This window comes from Eurosta solidaginis, chromosome 5, assembly GCF_040869045.1.
Source record: "Eurosta solidaginis isolate ZX-2024a chromosome 5, ASM4086904v1, whole genome shotgun sequence".
Lineage (NCBI taxonomy): Eukaryota > Metazoa > Arthropoda > Insecta > Diptera > Tephritidae > Eurosta > Eurosta solidaginis.
The window spans coordinates 44,021,773-44,043,947 of record NC_090323.1 but is presented as its reverse complement, the minus strand read 5'-3'; the positions used below and the strand labels follow the sequence as shown (position 1 = coordinate 44,043,947).

The 22,175-nt window shown below is 40.1% G+C and overlaps 1 protein-coding gene across 1 annotated transcript in view; it reads left to right on the top strand.

Moving 5' to 3' along the window:
* Sod1 (Superoxide dismutase 1) overlaps window positions 1-20,931 on the top strand; it is a 35,536-nt gene extending 14,605 nt beyond the window's left edge. Inside the window, exons 2-3 of the mRNA XM_067790335.1 lie at window positions 20,186-20,404; window positions 20,470-20,931. Coding sequence (XP_067646436.1) covers window positions 20,186-20,404; window positions 20,470-20,646 — 396 coding nt within the window. The 3' untranslated portion in view covers window positions 20,647-20,931. The remainder of the gene's footprint in view (window positions 1-20,185; window positions 20,405-20,469) is intronic.
* The last annotated feature ends 1,244 nt before the right edge of the window (window positions 20,932-22,175 follow it).

Sequence of the window (22,175 nt, the reverse complement as noted above, 5' to 3'; positions counted from 1 at the left end):
AGTAGTTAACACTATATTTACTCCCCCTCGAAGAAAATTTGAAACAAACAAATTATTAATTAATATTAAATGTAACCTTTTTTTGTTTTTTGTTGTTTGATGTATTTGTATTTAAATTAGTGTTAATAAGTATGTTTGCTGGTTTAAGTAAATCAATTGAAATATTTTTAATAGTATTTTGGTATTGAATTGTAAATGTTTTATGTTTCTTAGAGATAACTTTAAAAGGTCCTTCATAAGGTGATTCGAAATTAGATTTACGAAGAACTTTAACAAAAACATACTCACAATTTTCTAATTGTTTAGGAACGAAAAAATTTTCTTTGTTATGATGAAAAACTTTAGAACGAGCAAGCGAAAAATATTCTCTTATTTTATGAAGAGTGTCATTAGAAAAATCATGTTCTTTATTACTATTTGAAATAATTAATTCACCAGGTATTCTAAGTGTTTGGCCATAAACAAGTTCAGCAGATGAACATTTTAAATCTTCTTTAATAGAAGTTCGTAAACCAAGTAGAATGAATGGTAAAATGTCAGACCAATGAATCGAGTCGTTTGATGCTATAATTGCTGCTTTTAAAGTTCGATGAAATCTCTCTATCATGCCATTTGCTTGGGGATGGTAAGGAGATGTATGAATTTTATGAGAACCTAAAAGTTTAGTTAATTCTGTAAAAAATTTTGGGGTGAATTGTGAACCTTGATCTACTGTAATATTTAATGGTATACCAAATCGTGGTATATAATTTTGAATAAAAGTTTTTACTATAGTATTTGTTGAAATATCTTTTTAAGTGGATAAGCTTCAGGCCAACGTGAAAATCTGTCAATAATTGTTAAAATATAACAATTTCCATTTGAAACTGGAAGAGGTCGAACAATATCCATATGAATATGTTCAAAACGGCCTGATGGTATTTGAATTTTTTGGATAGGAGATTTAGTATGTCTTGAAATTTTGGATTTTTGACAATTGATGCAAGATGAAGTCCAATCGTTAATCTCTTTACGCATGTTAGGCCAATAATATTTATTTTGAATTAATTTTCTAGTTGTTCTTATACTTGGATGAGATAAATAGGGAATTTTGTCAAATATAATTCTTCTCATAGAATGTGGAACATAAGGTAGAAAAGGTTGTACAGAAACATCACACCATATGTTTAAATTAATAACTGGAATATGAATTTCTTTTAAATTATTTTTAGAATTTTCATCAGAAATGGTTTTTTGTAAAAATGTATCAGTTTGCTGTTCTTTATATAAAGTTTCTAAATTTATATCTTGAGTTGAAATTGCATTTATTTCTGGAATACGGGAAAGTGTGTCGGCAACTATGTTGTCTTTTCCACGTATATATTGAATATCATTTGTAAATTGAGCAATATATTCAAGATGACGTAGTTGACGAGGAGATCTATCTACTTTAGAATTTAGAACATGAATTAAAGGTTTATGATCAGTATAAATTGTAAAAGTTCTACCTTCAAGAAAATGTTTAAAATGTTTAATGGAATTATAAATTGCCAAAAGTTCACGATCAAATGTTGAATATTTAGTTTCTGTTGTAGTTAATTTTCTTGAAAAATAAGCTAATGGTTCTAGTATATTATTGCTAGTTTGTTGAAGAACTGCTCCAATAGCAACATTTGATGCATCTACTGCTAATGATAAAGTACCATTTTTGTCGAAATGTGTAAGTAAAGTATTTTTAGCAAAAAGTTGTCTAACATTTTCGAAAGCTGTTGTGGTTTCATTTGTCCAATTTAATTGTTTGAGTTTGTTTTTAATTGCATGTGTTAACATTTCATGCAGAGGACTAAGTTCTGTTGCTAACATTTTAATATATCTGTGATAGTAATTTATCATACCTAAAAATTTTTGTAATTTATTTATAGAAATTGGTTTTTCAAAATTTGTTATGATTTCAATTCTATCTAAAGATGGTTTAATACCTTCGCCTGAAATTTCGTAACTTAAAAAATTTAATTTATTTACACCGAGAGTACATTTTGAAGGTTTGATATTTAAATTATATTCTTCAAGTCTTTTGAAAACTGATTTTAAATGATTTATATGTTGATCTTCATTATCACTGGCAATAAGAATGTCATCAATGTATGTAAATACAAAATCGAAATCAGAAAATACTTCATTAATAAAGCGTTGGAAAGTTTGAGCACTGTTTCGTAAACCGAAAGGCATTCTTACGAATTCAAACATTCCAAAAGGGGTAGTTATTGCAGTTTTATGAATGTCTTCTTCTGCCATTGGAATTTGGTGGTAAGCACGCACAAGATCAATTTTGGAAAAATATTGTTTGTTTTTTAAATCAATTGTTAAATCGTGAATATGTGGTAAAGGATACCGATCTGGTGTAGTAATAAAATTAAGTCTTCGATAGTCTCCGCAAGGTCTCCAATCATTTGGTTCTTTTTTAGGAACGAGATGAAGTGGAGATGCAATAGGAGAATTTGAGGGTCTGCATATACACGTTTTAACTAAAAATTCAAATTCAGCTTTAGCAATTTTAAGTTTGATTGGATCAAGACGTCTGGGTTTCGAAAATGGTAAAATAACTTTTGTTTCTATCCTGTGAACCGTATGGTGTTTAACTTTTTTAGTATAATCTGGTTCACAGGTAATAGATGGAAATTCATTAAGTAATTTTGAAAACTTATTTTCGACAATAGGAATTTTGAGTGAGAAAATATCAGAAAATCCAGAAGATCCAGCAACTTTAATTTTTGTAGTAGAATCCATTATTTCTTTATTTTTAATATTGACAATAATTCCGAATTTTTCTAAAAAGTTTGCTCCTAAAATTGGTGTATCAATGTTCGCAATAATGAATGGAAATTCAAAATCTCTTCTTAAACCTAAATTAATTTTAAGTAGTTTTGTACCGAAAGTTTCAATTGAAGAACCGTTTGCTGAGGTCAAAGTAAGATCCGAATTTCTTTTATAAATTTTAAATTTAGAAAAAGGAATAACTGATACAACTGCGCCGGTATGGATAAGAAAATTAAGTTTATTGAATTTATCAAATATGAATAGGCGACGAGTAGGTTAATAATATTTCCATTATCCGTCACCGTCATAATGGATCGTTTCAGTTTAAATTTTGTTCGCAATTTGAATTATGATTTTGATTAAAATTGCATGTGTGTATAAATTTAAGAGCGTTATTCTTAAATTTTTTGTGATACCAACAAATAGTTGTTTGTGAATTAAATTTACGATTGTTTGAAAAATTTCTTGATCTTGAAAAATTTCGAGATTTAGATCTATTTCTATCTTTATATCTTGAACGGATTTGTAATTGATTAATATCATTAGAAATTTTATTTAAATTTTGATAAATAGTCGTAGTTAATTCAGTTAAATTTTTAATGCATTGTTCTAAAATATTATTATTTATACTTGAGACCACAGGAGATTTGGAAGAATGAGGTTTATTGATTAAATCAAAAAGTTTGTCAGCTAAAATAATAATTTCATCTCTCTTTTGATTATTATTGGAAGTCAAATGAATTTGTATTTCTTGTGGTAATTTACGAATCCACAATTTAAAGAGTAATTCTTGGCTAACTATGGAGTCAGAACCTATAAGTGATTTCATAAATCTGAATAATTCAGATGGTGAACGATCACCAAGTTCAGTTTTTGAAAATAATTGTTCTAATCGTTTTTCTTCGCTAAGAGAAAATCTTTCACATAGAATTTTTTTGATTGTATCATATTTATTAAAAAGAGGAGGAGGGTTAATAACATCTACAATTTTAGATATAGTATCTCGTTGAAGAGTAATTAGAACATTTTGAAATTTTAAATTATCATCATTGATATTGTTAATTTCAAATTGTCCTTCAACAAGCAAAAACCAGGCATCGGGAGATTCTTGCCGAAATTGTGGTAATTTAATAGATTTAGTAGAAGAAATATTTGTAAAGTTATCTTGTGTTGAAGTATCTTGTGTTATATTAGAGATGTGGTTTTGTGTTGTATTAATGTTAGAATTTTGAGTTGTATTGTGAGTCATTGTGTTATTTGAATAGTTGTTGTTTTGATTTTCCGAATTTGTAAACTTACGGGTTCGTATTTGTGAACGTAGAACCATATGAAAAAAAAAATTTAATGAAAAATTTGAAAATTAGAAAATATTTAAGATTTTTTTTGGAAAGGGAGTTAACAATTTAAATAAAATATTTAATTTTATATAAAAAATAAGTAAATTTAAATAATTTATATTAAAATTGTTAAAATATAAAAATAAATTTGAAAGTTTAAAAGGTTTAAAATTTTAATTTAAATTATAATTGGAAAATTTGTAATATGATATTAAAATAAAAATTATACTTACATAAAATTAAATTAGTAAAAAAATATTAAAATTAATAAGTATTTGATTGATGATTGTAGAGATTTTGAGGGAATAAATGGCGTTTTTTGGACGTGATAACAATTAAATTCATTGCTGTTGCTGTTTATGCAATGGCTTTGTTGTTTTCTTTATAAATCTCATCATTTTCATCGTGATGTCTTATACTTTAAATCCGTTCTTGTGTGTATTTTGCGTAAAATTGTTGTAATAGCTCTTGTTGTAGTGAAGTGGAAAACTTAACCATTGTTTTAAGCGTAGTATGTTGTTTTTTAGAGTTCTTTATTAATTAACGATTCGTAGAAACATTTTATTTTTATTTATGTTGCATAAAATTTATAGCATGTTACTAGTAAATTTCTGCTATAAGTAGTAAATGTTTTAGGCACTTTCAAAAAGAAATACTTTTAAAGTTAATTATAGCTTCGTATTATAACCACTAAATTCATAATTTTTTGTTTCTGTTTTCAAGCGTTGATTCTCAAATAATTTTTGTTTTTTGTTGATGCCGAATGTATTTCCAAATTGGATTTTAAGTAAACAAACTTTTAGCTGTTCGTTTAGTCTGTTTCGCACAACTATTTAAGTCGTTGTAAATATGACGGAGTAGTTACTTTATAATTTATTTAATAATTTGGGAAAAATTTAAACAACGTGACATCAGGACGGACAAGGCGACAGCTGTTTCGATTATACCTTGTAAATCTCTTCAAAGGCTTTTCTCCCGGGAGTGGGAGTCGAACTCGCACTCCTACGATAGTTGAAATGGTTATAAACGCATTCAGCTACGTCATGCCTTAGTTGTTGTAAAGTTTTTCCCAATTGCCTTCTTTTTGCATATTTTAATCTTTTACACATTGCATACTTCGTATGTTACTTTAAAATTGCGAAATTTTTTGTTCAAAAAATCATTTATCACAAGCACGAGGTATTATTATATATACAAGCACGGACAGATATAGATTCAGATAATAAATGCATTTTAATTAAAAATTAGCGAATGGAAATTTTCGTAATCATTACAGTCATTAATGAAATAAAATATTTGCGCAGGATCGTTGGTAGGATCGCCAATATATCAACATTCAAGTTGATATTTAAAAAAATCTTTTATTTTGGTTTGCAATATAAAATTTATTTTTGTTTATTTTTGAGTTTAAATATTTTCCAACTAATTAGAATTTTCTTTTTTTGAAGTTATTCAAAATTTTAAGTTAACACGAAAACTCAATTAAAATTATTTTAAAAATTAAAGTAACGAGTACAAAGTAGTTAACACTATAGAAAGTAACCCTTTATACGCCGCGAACGGAACTACTATCAAAACCTATGGCACAACGTGTCGAACACTAGATCTAGGCCTCCAACAAAAATTATCGTGGAATTTTGTCAAAGCTGAAACTAAATACGCTATTATTGGCGTAGATTTTCTTCATCATTACAATTTAATCATCGATGTAGCGAATTATACGTTATTAAACAAAAGTTTGGCCTCGCCATCAGACATCGCTAGTATAACATCATCAAACATTACCGACGTACATAGCAAAATCGACGATATCCAAAACCTACTACGAGAATACGCTACTATCACGAATCCCCACGCATCGGCTCCTTCCGCTAGTCAGGTAGGAGTTACACATTGCATAGAAACCAGAGGATCACCAGTCTTTGCACGACCCAGACGTCTTACACTCGATAAACTGAAAGCCGCGAAAGAAGAATTCGAATATCTATCCCGGCTCGGAATATGTCGTCCATCGAAAAGCTCATATGCTTCTCCGTTACACTTGGTAAACAAATCGAATGGTGAGTGGCGACCGTGCGGGGACTACCGCGCTCTTAATGCACAAACCGTACCAGATCGGTATCCACTCCCACACATCCAAGACTTTACGCATTTTCTTCACAACAAAGACGTTTTCAGCAAAATCGACCTCAATCGGGCCTATCATCAAATCCCTATTGAGCCAGCTGACATTCCCAAAACGGCAATAACTACGCCTTTTAGATTATTTGAATTCACGCACATGACGTTTGGTTTGTGCAACGCAGCGCAAACGTTCCAGAGATTCATGCACGCAGTTTTTCAAGGTTTGGACTTCGTATTCGTGTATATTGACGATGTGTGTGCCGCTTCCGAAGGCATCGAGCAGCACAAACAACACTTACGGCAGGTTTTCGAAAGGCTTCAACAGTCTCACCTCACAATTAATCTGGTCAAATGCAAATTCGCGCAAAAACAGATTGAGTTTCTGGGACATGTAGTTGTTGTTGTTGTTGTAGCAATGCTCGCCCCACCTAATAGCCGCGACCGATCACAAATTGTCATCATTATCCTCTAACGGGAGTCCAAGGAAACTTGCCGTTTCAACAGGGGTGGACCATAAGGAAAGGGGTGTTAGAGGCGTTGGTTCCACATTACAATTAAAGAGATGGTTGGTGTCATGTGGGGACACATTGCAAGCGGGGCATACATTTTGTATGTCGGGGTTGATTCTGGATAGGTAAGAGTTTAACCTGTTACAGTATCCAGAACGAAGTTGAGCAAGAGTGACACGCGTTTCCCTGGGGAGTATGCGTTCCTCTTCCGTTCTGGATATTTTTCTTCAAGTACTGGATTCACCGGGCAATTCCCGACATAAAGGTCCGACGCCTGTCTATGGAGTTCACCAAGGACCTGCTTGTGTTTTTTCGCTTCATACGGCTGGGTTCTCAGGTGCCGTATTTCCTCAAAATGCTTACGGAGATGACTCCTTAGGCCCCTAGCAAAGAGTATATATTTGTTAAGAGGCGTCACTCGATACTTTGTTGTTGCCAAAGCAACCCTGTCATGTCGAATGTGATTCTCAAGGAAGTTTTGTTTAGTTTTTTTTAATTGAATCCTATATAGTTATGCGGTAAAGTGACTTTACATAATTACGATTTTTGGAAAGAGAATTAATTAATTAATTTAATACAATAAATAAAATAAACACAAATACCCCACGAAAATATATAGAAGGCGTTTTTATAAATACATCTGATAAAAAAAACCAACGACTACCTTGAGAAAACATCGAGTAATTTGCTTTGGCAACAATAAAAGTATCGAGTGACGCCTCTTGACAAATATATACTCTTTGCCTCTAGGCGGTGCTGGTTCGTCAATCAGATGTCTGTTGGGATGCCCAGGTTTCTGGGTATTCAACAGAAACTGTTTGGTCAGCATCTCATTTCTCTCCCTGATGGGGAGTATTCTCGCCTCATTATGCAGATGGTGTTCTGAGGACAAAAGAAGACAGCCCGTGGCGATTCTGAGAGCAGTATTTTGGCAGGCCTGTATTTTCTTCCAGTGGGTAGTTTTTAGGCTTGGCGACCATATGGGTGACGCGTAGCACGTAATCGGCTGGCTAATTGCTTTGTATGTGGTCATGAGCGTTTCTTTATCTTTTCCCCAGGTACTGCCAGCAAGGGATTTGAGGATTTTATTACGGCTCTGAATTCTCGGAACAATGGCGGTTGCGTGCGCACCAAAATGTAGATCCTGATCAAACGTCACACCCAAGATCTTGGGGTGTAGGACAGTCGGTAGCGTAGTGCCATCGACGTGGATGTTCAATATGGTCGACATTTGGGGCGTCCATGTTGTAAATAAGGTCGCGGAAGATTTAGTCGGTGACAATGCCAGGTTTCGCGAGGCGAAAAAACTGGAGAGATCAGGGAGATAGCCGTTAATTTTATTGCATAGCTCATCGATCTCTGGGCCTGGGCCTGTGGCCATTATTGTGCAGTCATCGGCGTAGGAAACGATTGTGACTCCTTCCGGTGGTGAAGGTAGCTTAGATATGTAGAAATTAAACAAAAGTGGGGATAGGACACCACCCTGTGGCACCCCTTGTTTAATTCTCATTGGTTTTGATGTTTCGTTTCTGAATTGCACCGATGCCTGCCGACCACCCAGATAATTTGCGGTCCACCTTTTAAGACATGGGGGAAGGGTAGACCCTTCCAGGTCTTGCAGTAATGAGCCATGGTTGACTGTATCAAAGGCTTTTGATAGGTCTAGCGCTACGAGTACTGTTCTATGGTGGGGGTATTGATTCAAACCGCAATTTATCTGGGTGCTAATGACATTTAGCGCGGAGGTAGTGCTATAGAGTTTTCTGAAGCCATGCTGATGAGGGGCTAGCTGCAAATGTGCTTGGAAATAAGGGAGCAAAATGGCTTCAAGCGTCTTTGCCACTGGCGATAGGAGAGATATCGGACGATATGACTCACCTACGTTAGCTGGTTTCCCAGGCTTTAGTAGCGGGACCACCTTGGCCATTTTCCATTTCTCGGGTATGGCAAAGGTGGAGAGAGACAGGTTGAAGACATGCGCTAAATATTTGAAACCCTCTTTCCCTAGGTTTTTAAGCATCGGCATGGCTATGCCGTCTGGGCCCACTGCTTTGGATGGTTTAGCGCGACCAATGGCGTCCTCAACCTCTCTAGCGGTGATGGTGATTGGTGACGCGCTGAATTTGTGTTTATGTGCGTGTCTATTGGCTCTCCGTCTATCTTTGCCGACCGTAGGATGCATTATATATTGTCGGCAGAAAGCGCTCGCGCATTTTTCCGCATCCGACAGCACCTTATCGCCAAAGGCGATGGAAACTTTGTCTTTGTGCTTAGTCGGATTCGATAGGGACTTTACGGTGGACCAAAGTTTACCTACACCGGTAGAGAGGTTACAACCTCTTAGGTGCTCTTCCCATTTCGCCCGCTTGTGTTCGTCCACAAGCAATCTGATGCGTTGGTTTATATCCCTTATTTGGGGGTCGCCTGGATCAAGCTGTCTTATAAGGTCGCGTTTCCTCGCTAAGCTCGCGGCCTCCGCCGGGAAGTGGGGCCGGATTTCGGGAATTCTCCCGGCGGGAATGAAATGTGCCGAGGCGGATTCAATGACCTTACGGAAGGCACGCTCCCCTTGGCGGGCATCAGTCGGGATAGGGAGGGCAGCAAAGCTGCTGTCTGTTGCAGATTTATATTCTTCCCACTTTCCTTTTTTGAAGTTTATGAAAGTGCGTTTTTCGGTGACGATGAAGTCGGCGGTACGCTCGAACGAAATAAGTATGGGCAGTTGGTCGGATGCCAATGTTACCATCGGCTGCCAGTTCATGCAGTTTACGAGTTCTGCGCTCACGATTGAGATATCTGGCGAGCTATGACAGCTCCCTACCATACGTGTGGGGGCGTCTCCGTTTATTGTGCAGAACGTCGTTTCTTCTATTTTATCCGCCAACATATCACCCCTACTGTCCGCCCGCAAGTTTGAATGCCATAGGTCGTGATGGGCATTGAAATCGCCTAAGATAATGCGATTGTTGCCAGTGAGTAAGGCCTCGATTTTAGGGTGGTATCCACTGGGGCAACAGGTGACAGGAGGGATGTAGATGTTGATGATTTCTAGATTTGCATCGCCTGACCGGACAGATAGGCCTTGACGTTCTAAGACATTGTCCCTGCGGTCGATGCCAGGATCAAATATATGATATTGCACAGAGTGGTGTATAATAAAGGCGAGGCCGCCTCCATTTCCGCTCTCGCGGTCCTTCCTGTGGACATTATACCCAGAGCAGGTCTGCAATGCAGATCTTGCTGTGAGTTTAGTCTCTTGAATCGCAGCAATGCGGATGTTGTGCCGCTTCATGAAATCGACTATCTCCGTAATCTTCCCAGTTAGTCCATTACAGTTTAACTGCAGAATTCTGAAGTGCATGCGGGGTGACGCCGCCACTCTAGGGGTAAGTGACGGGTGACTACGCCTAGGTTGTGGAAGGCCAGGACGCAATTGCTGTTGTGGCCTTGGGACTGGGCGCCCTTGGGCAAGCATTGGGGTACCCGGATGATTTGGGTTAGCGCCCTGGCAACATGGCGCGATGAAACCCGTCGAGGGGTTGCCGTCGCGGAGACCAGAACATCTAGGAAAGTGGCACCACCCAAGGCAGGAGCTGCATTGAGCGGATGTCGCAAACCTATATATTCTGTGCTGGCAGACGGTGCAAACGGAGGTAGGGACTAAGAGTCTGTTTCCCTGACCTGCACGATTGCTGCCAGAAAAGAGGGGGGGGGGGGAGAAGAAGGCAGGGGCAGGGGCAGATGCTCAGCATTGCTACCAGCTCTACTACGAAGGTAGTAGTTATGAGTGGTATCAGCTGTTTGAGTTGTTGGCGCCGTGGGGCGCGAGCAGCACTTGTTGTGGCTTGCTGAGCAGCGAGGCTGCTGGAAGGTAGTGGAGGGGCGCTTAGGCGTAGACTACGGGACGCCCTTGGGCGTGAGCAGCAAGGAGCCACAAAAGATTTATAAAAGTTACGTGGACGTCGGGTTTTGGGATCAAGCCCAGAACAACCTGTCCGATGCAACCATCCCTTGCACGAGACACACTGAACAGAGTATGACCGTCCTAAAAAGATTCTTTTCTGGCAAATGCAGCAAAACCATTTCTCAGGACCGGGGTCAGGAGACGGACCCGGATTGGGTTCGATACCTTCCCGGAGTAAGAGAATATGTAGCAGTCCTGCTGCAAGGAGCTGCTGGGAGGATGACAATTTGTGGGAGGGAGGAAACAAATTAAATGGGGTCACACTGAAATGACAGTCCTTGGTCGGGAAAAATCCCGAGTCGCTCCGGTACATAGAGCCGACTGCCTTGGGAAGCGTGGGACATGTAGTCAATATACAAGGTATAAAACCGTTGCCAGAGAAAGTTCAAGCAATTAGCAAGTTTCCTTTGCCTGAAGTTGCTAAAGATTTGCGTCGATTTCTAGCCATGATTAATTTCTATCGTCGTTTTTTGCCTAAAGCAGTGGATCATCAAATGCCTCTCGTTAAGTTAATCCCTGGAAATAAGAAAAACGATACAGCGCGTATCAAATGGACTGAGGAAACCATACACCATTTCGACGAATGTAAAAAGGCGCTGGCAAATGCAGCACTGCTTGTTCACCCAGCACCAAACGCACAAATATCTCTCAGTACAGATGCAAGCGACACAGCCGTCGGTGCAGTCCTACACCAAATCGTTCGAAATTAACTTCAACCTCTCGCGTTTTTCAGCCTTAAACACACCGAAGCTCAAAAGAAATATAGTACCTACGATCGAGAGCTACTGGCAATATATTTAGCCATCAAACACTTTAGTGCTATGTTGGAGGGAAAACCCTTTGAAGTTCGTACGGATCACAAGCCGTTAATATATGCTTTCAAACAAAAGCACGATCGAGCTTCTCCACGACAGCTGCGCCAACTAGACTTTATAAGTCAATTCACGACAAACATCATCCATGTTGCCGGCATCGAAAATACGACAGCAGATACGCTCTCACGCATCGCGATGGTGAAGACAGCAACCATCGACTATCAACGAATCGCCGACGACCAGACCAGTTGCACAGAGTTACAAAAGCTCATCAACGACAACAATACATCTCTGCAGCTAAAAAAGCTTCGTATGCCAAATACAAATAGTACACTCTACTGTGACGTATCTACAGCAGAAGTCCGCCCTTTCATACCACGCCGCCATCGTAATGAGGTCATCAACAAAATGCACCAGAGCGCAAAATGCATACGAGCGACAACAAAACTCATCAAAACACGCTTTGTGTGGCCAAATATGGACAAAAACGTTTCGGAAGCAGTACAACGGTGCATCAGCTGCCAACAGTCAAAGGTCAGCAAGCACGTTCACGCACCGCTTCAAAAATTTTCTCTACCTGAGTGCAGGTTCGAGCACATCAACATAGATCTCATTGGCCCACTACCGCCATCAAACGAATACCAATACTGTCTCACCATCATAGACAGACACACGCGATGGCCGGAAGCAGTCCCACTCAGAGATATAACCGCAGAGACGGTCGCCAAAGAACTCAACGTTTGGTTTTCACGCTTTGGCGTTCCTGCACGCATCACAACGGACCAAGGTCGGCAGTTTGAATCCCTGTTATTCAACGAATTATCACGCATACTAGGTATAACACACCTACGTACAACGGCATATCACCCGCAAGCCAATGGCATCATAGAACGATGGCATCGCTCACTAAAAACGGCGATAACATGTCACCAGAGACAAGACTGGATTAACTGTCTACCAATAGTTCTACTCGGATTGCGTACCGCGTTTAAAACCGACATTAATACGACATCTGCACAACTTGTCTACGGCAGCACATTACGTTTGCCCGGACAGTTCTTCAACGAAACACGAACGCCGATTCCACAATCCTACTTCGTGAAACAACTCACTAACGTCATGCAAGAGATACGCCCAGTACAAACATCAAATCATAGCAATTCCAAGCATTTTGTTTCCACAAAGCTCATAGACGCAACTCACGTTTTCGTTCGCAACGATAAAGTTCGCCCGGCATTCGAACCACCATACGATGGTCCATACGAGGTTGTATCTAAAAACCAAAAATATTTCACCATCAAAACGAATAAAGACAACGTCAACGTATCCATAGATCGACTGAAACCAGCTTTTATGGAAGCACAAAAAATTGGCACTCAAACACCAACACCATCGACGCAACAAAGCTCATCCCTGTTGCACACATCACAGCTACCAGATCAGCAGCCCCCACCTAAATCGACGGGCCGCCTCGGACGAAGAATAAGACTCCCCGTCCGTTTCAGGACGTAAAGTCTGGGGGAGCACTGTGGCAACTGTGTATACAGACAGGTTGATGGCAACCTTAGCCATAAAGGAACATAAAGGAAACAAAATAACGAGTGCGCTCATCGAACCAAATAACACATACACAAACACTTGTATATACATAAGTACATGATCAATTTTTACAGCAAGCAGTCTTATTCGTATAAATCGCTTTTCGCTGTCAAGTCGCAAACTCGAGTCGCAAATTTATTATTTAATTCATTTTAGTTAAGTTTTGTAATTATAGTTTTTTCATTAATGTAAATATAATTTAATTTAAATAAACGGGAGTTATACAGCTGCTGAGCTAATTCGGTGTGTTCATCTATTTACCACAAACACCTTTCTACATAGGCGGCCTTCGGCCGCGCTTATAAAAAATAACCCTGGGCTACGCCATTCCTAGTCCGCGTGTGTGGTATAACCGTGGCTACCGCCGCGAGATATAGCCCAAAACGTGGACCCGGTTACCCCTAGAATGTGTTTATACAATATGGATATCAAATGAAAGCTGTTGATGAGTACAATAGTACAGGATAATTTTCATACAACTGGGAGGCTAGGGTCTCGAGATATAGCCTCAAACGTGGATGCGGGTAACCCTAGACGGTGTTTTTACATTATGGGTATCAAATTTAAGCTGTTGATGTATGCTTTAGTACAGAGTAAGTTTTACACCGCTGGGTGACTACGGTCTCGAGATATAGGCCAAAACATGGACCTGGATAAACCTAGAATGTGTTTTTATATTACGGGTATCAAATTGAAGCTGTTGATGTGTGCTATAATACAGAGTAAGTTTTACGCCGCTGAGTGACTAGGGTCTCGAGATATAGGCCAAAACATGGACCATAATACACACACATTCTAGGGGTATAGAATGTGTGTGTATTATGGATATCAAATGAAAGCTGTTGCTAAGAGCTCTAAATTTCATTGTGATATTCGATTTAGTCGAATCAACCTGGCAAAACTGATAAATATGCATGCGAATCAGAAATAAAGACAAGAATTAATAATACCCACATACATGTATGTATGTATGTAAATCATATGTCCTATTCGATTTGCCTGAAATTTCGTATATAAATTTGCCTATATTAGTATTTACGATGCTTTTTTCCGGGAAGTATACCAGAGACGGACTGGGACTGGGATTAGGACTAGGACGGGGACTGAGACTCGGAATGGAACTGGAACAAAATACATACCACCCTCTGGGACCGGCAATAAAAAAAGATGGAAAGAAGGAGAAAAACTTGAGAGAAGAGAAAAAAGAGAAGGAGACTGAGAAAGAGATAGAATGAGACGAAGATGGAGATAGATGAAGCGAAAAATACGGTGGGAAGAGTTAATACAAAGATAGGAAAAAGTGTAGAGGGGTAGGGCAGAGTTAGACGGAAAAAGCTTATTAAAATGTATGCAGATAGGCCAAATTTAGGGCAGAACAACGTCTGCCGGGTCTGCTAATTATTTATAATAATAATATAGTGCAGTACAAACATCAAATCATAGAAATTCCAAGCATTTTGTTTCCACAAAGCTCATAGACGCAACTCACGTTTTCGTTCGCAACGATAAAGTTCGCCCGGCATTCCAACCACCATACGATGGTCCATACGAGGTTGTATCTAAAAACCAAAAATATTTCACCATCAAAACGAATAAAGACAACGTCAACGTATCCATAGATCCACTGAAACCAGCTTTTATGGAAGCACAAAAAATTGGCACTCAAACACCAACACCATCGACGCAACAAAGCTCATCCCAGTTGCACACATCACAGCTACCAGATCAGCAGCCCCCACCTAATCGACGGGCCGCCTCGGACGAAGAATAAGACTCCCCGTCCGTTTCAGGACGTAAAGTCTGGGTGGAGCACTGTGGCAACTGTGTATACAGACAGGTTGATGGCAACCTTAGCCATAAAGGAACATAAAGGAAACAAAATAACGAGTGCGCTCATCGAACCAAATAACACATACACAAACACTTGTATATACATAAGTACATGATCAATTTTTACAGCAAGCAGTCCTATTCGTATAAATCGCTTTTCGCTGTCAAGTCGCAAACTCGAGTCTCAAATTTATTATTTAATTCATTTTAGTTAAGTTTTGTAATTATAGTTTTTTCATTAATGTAAATATAATTTAATTTAAATAAACGGGAGTTATACAGCTGCTGAGCTAATTCGGTGTGTTCATCTATTTACCACAAACACCTTTCTACATAGGCGGCCTTTGGCCGCGCTTATAAAAAATAAACCTGGGCTACGCCATTCCTAGTCCGCGTGTGTGGTATAACCGTGGCTACCGCCGCGAGATATAGCCCAAAACGTGAACCCGGTTACCCCTAGAATGTGTTTATACAATATGGATATCAAATGAAAGCTGTTGATGAGTACAATAGTACAGGATAATTTTCATACAACTGGGAGGCTAGGGTATCGAGATATAGCCTCAAACGTGGATGCGGGTAACCCTAGACGGTGTTTTTACATTATGGGTATCAAATTTAAGCTGTTGATGTATGCTTTAGTACAGAGTAAGTTTTACACCGCTGGGTGACTACGGTCTCGAGATATAGGCCAAAACATGGACCATAATACACACACATTCTAGGGGTATAGAATGTGTGTGTATTATGGATATCAAATGAAAGCTGTTGCTGAGAGCTCTAAATTTCATTGTTATATTCGATTTAGTCGCATCAACCTGGCAAAACTGATAAATATGCATGCGAAGCAGAAATAAAGACAAGAATTAATAATACCCACATACATGTATGTATGTATGTAAATCATATGTCCTATTCGATTTGCCTGAAATTTCGTATATAAATTTGCCTATATTAGTATTTACGATGCTTTTTTCCGGGAAGTATACCAGAGACGGACTGGGACTGGGATTAGGACTAGGACGGGGACTGAGACTCGGAATGGAACTGGAACAAAATACATACCACCCTCTGGGACCGGCAATAAAAAAAGATGGAAAGAAGGAGAAAAACTTGAGAGAAGAGAAAAAAGAGAAGGAGACTGAGAAAGAGATAGAATGAGACGAAGATGGAGATAGATGAAGCGAAAAATACGGTGGGAAGAGTTAATACAAAGATTAGGAAAAAGTGTAGAGGGGTAGGGCAGAGTTAGACGGAAAAAGCTTATTAAAATGTATGCAGATAGGCCAAATTTAGGGCAGAACAACGTCTGCCGGGTCTGCTAATTATTTATAATAATAATATAGTGACAATAATGCTAAATGAATGCACTATCAGAATCATATAAATGAAAAAAAACTGGGGAGCTTTGGCATTAAAATTTTGTCTAGTACTAAGTAGAAAAACAGAGTTTATGGGCTTGATACATTCCTGGCATAGAGGTCCGACGCCTTTTTTCGAATATCACTGAGGACCTGTTTGTGTTTTTCTTCTATATACGGGTGTGTTCTCAGGTGCCGTATTTCTCATAATGCTTGCGGGCGGGGCTTCTTCAATCAGATGGCTGTTGAGATGCTCAGGTTTCTGGGTACTTACTGTGTAGGGGGTGTTCTGGGGATATAAGAAGACAGCTCGCAGCGATTATGAGAGCAGTTTTTTGGCAGCCCCGTAATTATTCCTGTGATTAACCTTTTGGCTTTGCGGTAATGAGCGACTCTTTATCTTTACCCCAAGGCTCCGGATTTTAGGTACAATTGCGATTGAATGCTCGCCAAAATGTAGATCCTGGTCGAACGTCACACCCAGTATTTTTGGGTGTAATACAGTCGGTAGCGTAATGCCATCGACGTGGATGTCCAATATGGTCGACATTTGCTATGTCTCTGTAAATAAAGTCGCCGATGATATGGTCGGTGACAAAGGCAGGTTTCGCGAGGAGAAAAAACTGGAGAGGTCAAGGAGAGAGTTTATTTTAGTACATAGCCCATGGATGGGTGGTCCGGTCCTGTAGCCATTATCGTGCAGTCATCGGCGTAAGATACAATGGTGAGTCATTATGTTGGCGAAGGGAGCTTCGATTTGCAGAAGTTGAAACAAAAGCGGGGATAGGACACCACCCTGTTATACCCCTTGTTTAATACTTCTGGGTTTAGATGTTACGTTCCTGAATTGCACCGATGCCTGGCGCTCAGATAAATAATTTGCGGCCCATCTTTTGAGACTAAGAGGAAGGAAGTCTTGCAGTAATATGCCGTGTTTGACTGTATCAAAAGCTTTTGACAATTCCAGCTCTACGAGTACGGTTTTGTGGTGCGGTTTTTGATTCAGTCTATCTGTGCAATTTATCTGTGTGCTGATGGCGATTAGCGCGGTGGTAGTGCTATGTAGGTTTCGAAAGCCGTGCTGATGATTGGCAAGACGCAGGTGTGCAGTAAAAGAGGCAAGAAGAATAGCTTCAAGTACCTTGGGTACTGGCGATAGGACAGATATCGGATGATAAGATTCTGCTACTTTGGCTGCTATCCCAGGCTTTGGTCGCGGTACCACCTTCGCCATTTTCGATTTTTCGGGGGTAACGAAGGAGGACAAAGAGGTTTAAGACATGCGGTAGATATTTAAATTCCTCTTTGCCAAGTTTTTTAAGCATCGGCGTGGCTATGGCGTCTGCGCCTCTTTGGCAGTGATGGTAATAGGGGATGTGCTCGCGCATTCTAGGAAAGCGGCACCGTCCAAGGCAGTTGCTGCATTGGGCTGATATGTTGTTGTTGTTGTAGCAGTGCTTCGCCCCACATAACAGCCGCGACCGATCACAAATTATCATCAATATCCTCTAACGGGAGTCTAAGGAAACTTGCTGTTTCAACAGGGGTGGACCATAAGGAAAGGGGTGTTAGAGACGTTGGTTCCACATTACAATTAAAGAGATGGTTGGTGTCATGTGGGGACACATTGCAAGCGGGGCATACATTTTGTATGTCGGGGTTGATTCTGGATAGGTAAGAGTTTAACCTGTTACAGTATCCAGAACGAAGTTGAGCAAGAGTGACACGCGTTTCCCTGGGGAGTATGCGTTCCTCTTCCGCGAGTTTTGGATACTTTTCTTTGAGTACTGGATTCATCGGGCAATTCCCGGCATAAAGGTCCGACGCCTGTTTGTGAAGTTCACCAAGGACCTGCTTGTGTTTTTTCGCTTCATACGGCTGGGTTCTCAGGTGCCGTATTTCCTCAAAGTGCTTACGGAGATGACTCCTTAAGCCCCTAGGCGGTGCTGGTTCATCAATCAGATGTCTGTAGGGATGCTCAGGTTTCTAGGTATTCAACAGGAACTGTTTGGTCAGCATCTCATTTCTCTCTCTGATGGGGAGTATTTTCGCCTCATTATGTAGATGGTGTTCTGGGGACATAAGAAAACAGCCCGTAACAATTCTGAGAGCAGTATTTTGGCAGGCCTGTAGCTTCTTCCAGTGGGTAATTCTTGGGCTTGGCGACCATATGGGTGACGCGTAGCACGTAATCGGCTGGCTAATTGGTTTGTATGTAGTCATGAGCGTTTCTTTATCTTTTCCCCAGGTACTGCCAGCGAGGGATTTGAGGATTTTGTTACGGCTCTGAATTCTCGGAACAATTGCGGCTGCGTGCTCACCAAAATGTAGATCCTGATCAAACGTCACACCCAAGATTTTGGGGTGTAGGACAGTCGGTAGCGTAGTGCCATCGCTGATATCGCAAGCGTTTATATTCTGTGCCGGCAAAGGGTGCACAAGGAACTAAGAGTCTGTTTCCCTGACCTACTCGTGTGCTAGTGGCGGAAAGAGGGAGAGAAGACGGGGACCGGGGTTGATGCTCGGCATTGCTACCCACTCCGCTACGGAGATTGTAGTTATGGGTAGGAGCGGCCGTGTGAGCTAGGGGCGCGAGCAGCAGCGGACACTGGTTGCGGCTTGCTTACCAGCGGACAGCGCTTGGTCGGGAAAATCCCGAGTCGGCACGTTACATAGAACCGGCTGCCTTGGGAATCGAAAAGATGGGTTGGTGTCATGTGTGGACACGTATTACGGAGGACATACGTTATGTATGTCGGGACTGATTTTGGATAGGTAAGAGTTTAACCAGTTACAGCATCCTAATCGAAGTTGAGCTAGAGTGAAAACTCCAGAGGCAATTCCTGGAACAGATCTCCTACGTATTTTTGTGGACATCACTAAGAACCGCATTGCTTTTCTTTTACATACGGCTGAATTTTCAGGGGCCTTTTTTCTCACTGTGTAGATGGAGTTCTGGGGACATAAGAAGACAACCCGTAGCAGTTCTTAGAGCCTTTCGTTTCCTCCTGTGTGTATCCCTTAGACTCTACGACCATATCGGGGGTAAGTGGTAATGAGCGTATTCATAACTATCGGTATAGTAAATCCACCCATACTACTTAAATTTGTCGTAAAGTTCAGTGATTGTAAACGTAGATCAGATTTGCTTCAGCTATCATTCACTTAGTCTTCAAGTTAGATTGCAGTTACCTTGAAATATCAGTTAAGCGAACATACAAGAATACGAAGTGGTAAAAAAAAAAATCGTTCACTGTAAAGTTAAGATTATTACCTGACAGTACTAGTACCCTAGCGTACCAAACTACTATCCAGCCCCAGCGGGTTAGGGAGCTTAGAATATACCCGCGGTAAGTATGCCTGTCGTAAGAGGCGACTAAAATACAAAATTGATTTAAGGGGTTGCCAGCGCAATATATAGCTTATCCAACCCAATTGTCAACCTCACCTACCCGTGGCGAATCCTGTTTCTTTAATAGCTGAGGTTCTGGCGACCCCAAGTTCCTTATGGATCTAGGGTGTGGGAGGGCGTTATGGCCTAGAAGGTTTGATGTTGTCATACCAAATCGTTCCCCGAGATGGTCGGGCTAGTACCTTAATGGTGCTTGTTACCGGAACGTACCGGATCTAAATATCAATCTATGTTCTACTTTCCATTACATAACAAGTCGTACAATAGACTTAGTAAAGACAGGCAGAGACTCATAAAATAGCTAACAGCAATTAACTGATTGGAACTATAGGTAGAGAGCTGACGGCTGAAGTCTACCATACTCGTATTTTTGATGTATGCAAACAATTTTAAGCAATTTGTTATAAAATAAATTTTATATTTTGCTTAAATTTCTAGGATGCTTCTTCACCCGTACAAGTAAAGGGTGAGGTCCTCGGTCTCTCCAAAGGTTTACATGGCTTCCATGTGCACGAATTCGGTGACAATACCAACGGCTGTACATCAGCTGGTCCACATTTTAATCCACATGGAAAGGAGCATGGTGCACCAACCGACGAAAATCGTCACTTAGGCGATTTGGGAAATATTGAAGCTAGCGGTACTGATCCAACCAAGGTTAGTTGCAAAATTTCAGCACATATATTCTCTAATACTTATTTATTTAATATGTATTCGTTTAGGTTGACATCAGCGACAGTCAAATTACATTGTTCGGCCCAAATAGCATTGTTGGACGTACTATGGTAGTGCACGCTGATCCCGATGATTTGGGCAAGGGTGGACATGAATTGAGCAAATCCACTGGCAATGCTGGTGCGCGTTTGGGATGTGGGGTGATTGGCATTTGCAAGGTTTAAAAAGTGTTTTAGTTGTGCAAATTTTGTTTCAAGTATCAGTTGGAATTGTTATTAAAGACCTTAAAACGATGCAATAGGATTGTAAGCGTCCTTTTGGAATTGGAAAAAATTAAAAAAAATTTACATAAATACTTTGTTGCACTTATGTGTCACTCACGCATTTTAGATTGAACTAAATAAACTCGTTAAAGGTAACTTACAGTTGCCGCTAGCAATTGGAAATATTATTATGTATTCGATAACAAAAGAGAACAATAAAACTGGGTTAAATGTGAAACGTAGAAATTTCGTTTATCTAGAATTTATTTATTTTCATAAACACAGCTATACTTTCTTAAGGCCTTAAGATATAATAAAAAAGGATTGGGTTGAACTTTCCAGTGTCTTTAATTTATTCATGCTTACTTTCCTTATTCTTGAGAATTTTGAGTTACCTAATTCGAGCAGCCCTTGTCTAGGTTGTGCATTGAGATGTCGTTCAGGAAAAACGAGCCGTGGCAGAGAGTTATCCTGTGGGTCCTTGTAATTTTTTTGTGAATTTTAAGAACCCGTTTCAGTCAGCCTCGTTCCAGGTAGACTATTGATGTTGTTGTTGTTGTAGCGATAAGGTTGCTCCCCGAAGGCTTTGGGGAGTGTTATCGATGTGATGGTCCTTTGCCGGATACAGATCCGGTACCACAGCACCATTAAGGTGCTAGCCCGACCATCTCGGGAACGATTTATGTGGCCACATTAAACCTTCAGGCCATCCCCACCTCCAAGTTCCATGAGGAGCTTGGGGTCGCCAAAGCCTGGTCTGTTAGTGATACAGGATTCGCCGCGGATAGGTGAGGTCGACAATTGGGTTTGGAGAAGCTATTAGAGGTTTACGCCGATCACTTAATCGGCGGCGGCGGCGTAGGCTCTATTATATACCGGCGGCGGCGGCGTAGGCGGCGCGCCGGCGTACGCCGGTGTTCTTACTTTAAAAGCTTGATTTTTCTATTTAAAAAAATAATATTTAGGAAAGTTTTTGTTTATATGTATTTAAGGAAATCAACGTGTTGGCCATTTCGGAAAGATCCGGGGTTTTTGCATCAAAATCTCGCAGACCGTTCACAAATTTTCAGGAGTAGCTCCTTGCGAAGGGATTGTCCCTCGTTCGCATGCTCCAGAGGCTTCGAATCTAACCCCGGTCTTTGGAATTGGTACTGCTGCGTCTGCTGAAAAGAAATAGAGATACATAAAATAGTCACAGTTTTGCCTGTATATCTCGTGCAAAGCGTAGTTTCACCTAGGGTTAACTCCTAATAATCGTCGCGAACACAATTTCTTTAAATCATTTGTCGCTCCTTGGCGGTCACGCATAAAGGCGACTTAGGGTTGCTATGAATGGTCTATTAATACTCATGACTATCGTGGCACAGGGCGCCTCCAGTTTTTCGGCTGTTTTTAAGAGCTAAAATTTCCGATGTGCGAACAGTAGGAATCCCTACCACCAGTCGCTACCACGCCTCCTGAGCCTCACACCATATGCCAGTACAGAAGCT